We start from the raw sequence: 5,489 nt of genomic DNA on the forward strand, positions 1-5,489 counted from the left end.
ATCAGCCGAAACTCATGAGGGCTTAGGGACTTTGACCCAAAAGCATTAGCCCAACTTAACCAAACAATACGTATCCAAAATAATCCAGAGTATGAACTTAAATTAAAAAAAAAATCTTTAATAACAAATATAACAAGAAGGTACTAAAGCCATGGCAACTAAATATAACAATATAATAACTAGTGCTTGAGGGGTACGGTAGAGCTTTCAATGCTCATCCCTATGGTGCCTTTCCTTGATTACTATTTGATCTCTTATCTGAAAAATGTTAATATGAAAGAATGGTATATAATGTTTCAGTAACTACAGGAATCTTGACATACATAAGAAAACCACACACAACATAGTATAGAACCAATATCATGTATAATCTTTATATAAATCTCTCTGTTTTTTTTTGGCCAGATATAAATCTCTCTGTTTTTTTTTGGCCAGATATAAATCTCTCTTATAGACATTACATTTATCTCAAATTCATTCTCAATTCAACAACATAACCTCATTTCATATTTTGTATGCGAAAATGCAGTATATTTCCCTTATATCAATGTCCAACCTCATACTGCTGATTGGAGCTATAAATTAACACGCATAGTTCAACAAGAACCAGTCCATGTAACTGGATTATCCCCAGCTCACCAGTACTTGTGATGTACGCAGCCAAAGGTGCAAAACTTAGGTCGGAACCATGGCTTCCCTTCTTAAAAGAACAACACTAAGGATGTGTCATATGTTCCACAACTCTAATACAATCCTAGCTAAATGAAAACAGGGAGAAGGGGCCCTAAAAAGTGACATCACTCGCACCGAGTGGCGGCGGCGGCATACCATATGGTAAAAAAATTCATGATATATCAAAACTCCTTCTAAGCTCAACTCATCACCATGAATGCAAATGCAATGACCAAACAATGGCAAAACATAAGTAAATACGACATCATTTTATATCATAATGATATAAAATAGTTCCCATTCAAATCATACATCATTACATGCACAAGCATGCTTGAAAAGGAATAAGTTATTCAATGCTTGACACAATGCATAGCAATGAGTCTAAAAGGATTGAACTAAGATTTAAATAATGTCCATTATACACAGTTTTACTCCAACTCACATATACATGCATAGAAATTCATTATTAGTAGCGCAAATTATCATAATATTATTATCATCTAATTAATATATCCATCAAGAAGTTTACTTGATATTAACATTAATAATTATTGTTTTAATTAATTATTTAAATCTTCATTCAATCTTTGCATAATTAAAATTAACAAAATAGCCAACAACATCACGATTCACATACAGCTTGTACTATATAGAAGAATTTTCAGAACCATCTGTTACTTTTTGATTTACAAATAATAAAAAAAGTTGCTCCAAATCAAGAGTCCACAAAATTTTATATATAAATATTTTTAACATATATTAAAAAAATATTTTAGAGTTATTCTATAGCTCCTCTGAAGCTACCTACCTTATAAAAATCAACACACACACACACACATTTTAAGGCACGTGTCATATCTTATAATGTTTTAATTCCTTGCAAATTATTCATCCCATTCTTGGAGGTGGACTATTCAGGAATTTGTGGGGAAAAAAATTTCTTTTGTTTTCGGTGAAACGCTTGAGTTTTGGTGTTTCTTCATATTGTCAGTTCCGCTTATTTTTCAAAAAAACGAAATCCTTTTTTTTTTTTTCATTTAATGTGACCTCGTTCAAGTAATTTTTTACTTTTTTGGAGTCAGGTGCATTGAGCAGATGAGTTAATTACTCTGTTTTCATTTTCTGTGCTGTAAATACTTCATGTTTTTTTAAATTTCTTTATGATGCTTAAATAACTATATACTAATATGGAACAATTTGACATTATGTTTTAGAGTTTTGACATATTGGTAGGATTTTTTATTACAAGAGCATGTTATTTTAATGACATGGGTTGCGCCTTGCGAGTCCATTAATTATTCAGTTCATAAATTATGCATCTATATTTCTATGTTTATATATCTCTTCAATTTGTTTTATAAGTTGCACTACCACGGTAACAACTTGCTAATAGGACTCGTTTATAAGGAATCGGACAAAAATATACATCGATGTTTATAAAAATGCCGCCAGTTACGTTTTTTAAACTGTCCCACAATGAACGGTCTAGATAGGACGATCTAGAAGGTGCTTTTTCTATTAGTGTTATGTTAGAATTAAATTTTGTAAACTATAAATCATATTCATAGACTTAATAACCATATATGTAACTTAAATTATAGAGATTAGTTTTGAAATTAAAAAAAAAAGTTATGGACTAATAATAGTTTTATTTTATCTTCTTTACATGGCAGTCACCTTTTTGACGTTTCTTTACTTTTTTGCCCCTATTCTCATGCCTTGTTATCCTCTCATATCAACAGACTTTGAAAACATGTTCTTATATGGCAAGTATTATTTATTTCATTTGTCACTCGTATTCATTGTACAAGCTTTGGCGAATGTGGCCTTATTTTTCACCGTTGGGATGATAAGAAGAAATCATGAACGCATTGGCTGGTCAAAAAAAAAAAAAATCATGAACGATTTTTTTTTTTTTGACCAGCAATCATAAACGAATTGAAACATATTCTTATGGTACTGTTTATAAAGTATTTTTAGTATATTTTATACAAAATAAAAGAACCTTAAAATGTATTAGCTTTTTTATTAAAATATGACAAATTTTTAACTTTATCTATATTTAATATATACATCTTTTAAAAAAGATAATTACCTACATTATAATAAATAAGAGACAAAATAGTACATTCACATTAAAAATTTAATAAAATAATTTAGAGATAAGATAAAAAAAAAACTTTCTTTTCCTGTTCTGGATATAAGATAAGAGGAGTAATAGTTTGAGGTAATTCAGAGAAAACAAGGAAGGGTCAATTGAAGGAAACAAAAAAGCAGGACAAGACGTATCATTATGGCTGTCGGTTTTTCATAGTTGCAATGATGCGTCAAGATTCTTTGGCTTTTGCGTTGGCTATGCACAACTGCTAGGTTTCATTAACTTAGCGGTTATTTCATTTGGTTTAGTTTTGCAAGTTTGAACAATAATTTGGAACTTCATTTTTTTCTAATGTTTATGATATGAATTATAAATTTCTTGAGATTTATTCTTTTACTTTTTAATATTTCAAAATAAATAAAAAACATAAATTTAGCCCCAAAAAAAAGCCTAAAACTGACATGTTTGAGGAGCAAGCTTAAAAAATATTAAATTTTTAAGGTAGATGGGCTTTTCAAGCTTGCCCTTCCTAGGCTTGAGCTTGTCAAAAGCCAATCTTTTGGGCCTGGGTATTGATAACCCTGGGAATAATATTAAACAATTGCAACCAAAATTGATTTTTTAGTAGTGACAAATTGTTGGTGTAAAATTTTGCCAAGAAAACATTTAAAAAGTAAAAATATAATTCTAAATTAAATTGAACTCTTGCGCATACGCACTCCTTAACAGTCTCCCAAATAAAATTAGAGAAAAATATTCATAGGTGCTGAATTCAATTTTACATAACTCTGTGTCACTCTTTTAAAGGATATGTATTAATAAACAAATTCGATTTGCTTATTTTCACATGGCCTTAGCTTCTTGGTTTGATGGGAAGCTTCCGAGACAGTGTGCGTGTAAAGTTAAAGCCATATACAGGATGGGGGACAACGACTTTTCATCCACTTTGTTTTCCATCAAAAGAACTCCAAATACAAATAATAATTCCATCTTCTGGCTTGCAGGTGAAACTTAGTAATAAATACATGCAAAGTAGGATTTACAAATCAGAGACACAATAAAACATAGCTAAAACCAAACACTAAACCCAAAACTAGATGTACTACCAGATGAACTTCATTTATACATTCTTCATCAAAAGTTTGCAAACGATTACAGAGAAGGATAAACTTAAACTACTAGCTTGTACTTGCCAGGAATGAGACTTTTCACTGAACCCATTCGCTTCAGTTCCCTTTTATGGTTCTTGGCGCAAGAACTTTTATCTTATCAGTTTTCACCTCCAACAAAGGATTTTCAAACTGTGATCTGGGTTCAAGAGACCCCTTCATCAGTTTATAACAAATTCTGCAGGTAATCCCAAACATACAAGAACCTTCTATAACCGAAAGACCATGTGGCTCCGCAGTTATCATCAAGCCGTTGGAGTTTGATAGTTCAGATAAAGATGACGAGAAATTTGGGAACCAATTGAACTTTGTTCTACCATTATGCAAACTGATCTCTAACGCTGCTAAGACCGAGTCTTTCAAGTTTGGATATTTCGCATCTCGCAAGCATACTAAGATTCTGTGATCAATACCAGGGATATGATATGGTACAAAATAAACTTGCACAAGTCCGATATGCAGAAAGTCATACTTTTTCTTGTGCTTTCTAATATCATCTCTGGTTAGCAAATATATATCGTGCTGTTCGTTTCCAAAAGTAAATTCTTTCTCTACTGACTTGACTTTGTAGTTCCTCAGAAAGTTGAGCCTAGAAAGCTTCGTTTCCTTGTAGATCTGATCAGTGGGTATCTGATGAAAGTTCTGACCAGAATCATCTTCTGCTAAGTGAGTTACGCTATATTCTTCTTTTCCTAAGTCACTTGAGGAATCATTCAGAACTGACCTCAAAGATTCAGAAACAGAGACTGATGCTGCCATGAATCTGCTTGGATTTGAGCTTGACCCTGAAATAAACAAGGGTGTGATTAGTAATAATAATAAAATCCTAAACTTCAAACAGGTTATATTCTGTGGAACATAAACGGGAAAATCTATATTCTAACCCAGAAATTTGGCTGGTGCAATGTTGCTTCTTTTGTTTAGTTGAAGAAACGGTGAGAGAAGTGAGAGACTTTTGTTGCTGATAACAAAAAGAGATGGGTAGATTATGGGTTAACGTTCACGAAGACTTCTCCCTTTCCTCAAATAAATTAATAGGGTCGTCCGGCATTTATTTTAATTTGAATTTAAAATACTCTGAAATTAAGCTTTTAAATTACTTGCAGTATTTCTAGAAAATTTATGCCATACCTTACTCTAGGTCACTAACTAGAATTTTCTTAACCATTTAAGAAACATTTGCGCGGATTATTTGAAAATTCATAAAAAATTGAAAACAACACTATTTTTAACTTATGAGATATCAAAATTTCATTCATTTTGTGTAGAATCTAATGATTAAAAAAAAAAAATTGGAGAGTAGAAAAATTTTCAGGGGCAGCAAAGATAGGGCAATTGACATCCCAAATCCTTCCACTTGTGACTGATTTAGTTGTAAAACCAAATATTTAACACTTTTCGAAAAGCTTGGTTATCATGAAATGATGATTTTTTTTTTCCGAATTTTAGAGAATTCATGACTAAATCAAATTAATTCCAAAAATAGCGGTTCAAAGATATATTTCTGCCTAGCTCTTGTAAGTCTCTTTGAAGGCCGGAAAAAACAG

General features: G+C 31.5%; 1 protein-coding gene across 1 annotated transcript; it reads right to left on the bottom strand.

The window, feature by feature from the left end:
* Positions 1-3,751: 3,751 nt before the first annotated feature.
* LOC114711795 (uncharacterized) lies at positions 3,752-4,909 on the bottom strand. Its single transcript, XM_028896225.1, has 2 exons — positions 4,827-4,909; positions 3,752-4,727 (listed from the first exon to the last, which is right to left on the bottom strand). The coding sequence occupies exon 2, from the start codon at positions 4,699-4,701 to the stop codon at positions 4,000-4,002; it is 702 nt and encodes a 233-aa protein (XP_028752058.1). The 5' UTR covers positions 4,702-4,727; positions 4,827-4,909; the 3' UTR covers positions 3,752-3,999.
* Between the last annotated feature and the right edge of the window lie 580 nt (positions 4,910-5,489).

This window comes from Neltuma alba, unplaced genomic scaffold (assembly GCF_004799145.2).
Source record: "Neltuma alba isolate B1F8T4 unplaced genomic scaffold, ASM479914v2 tig00011318_pilon, whole genome shotgun sequence".
Lineage (NCBI taxonomy): Eukaryota > Viridiplantae > Streptophyta > Magnoliopsida > Fabales > Fabaceae > Neltuma > Neltuma alba.

What these genes read in the sequence shown, in the direction of transcription:
- LOC114711795 (XM_028896225.1), bottom strand. Translation starts at nt 4,701, where the DNA reads ATGGCAGCATCAGTCTCTGTTTCTGAATCTTTGAGGTCAGTTCTGAAT.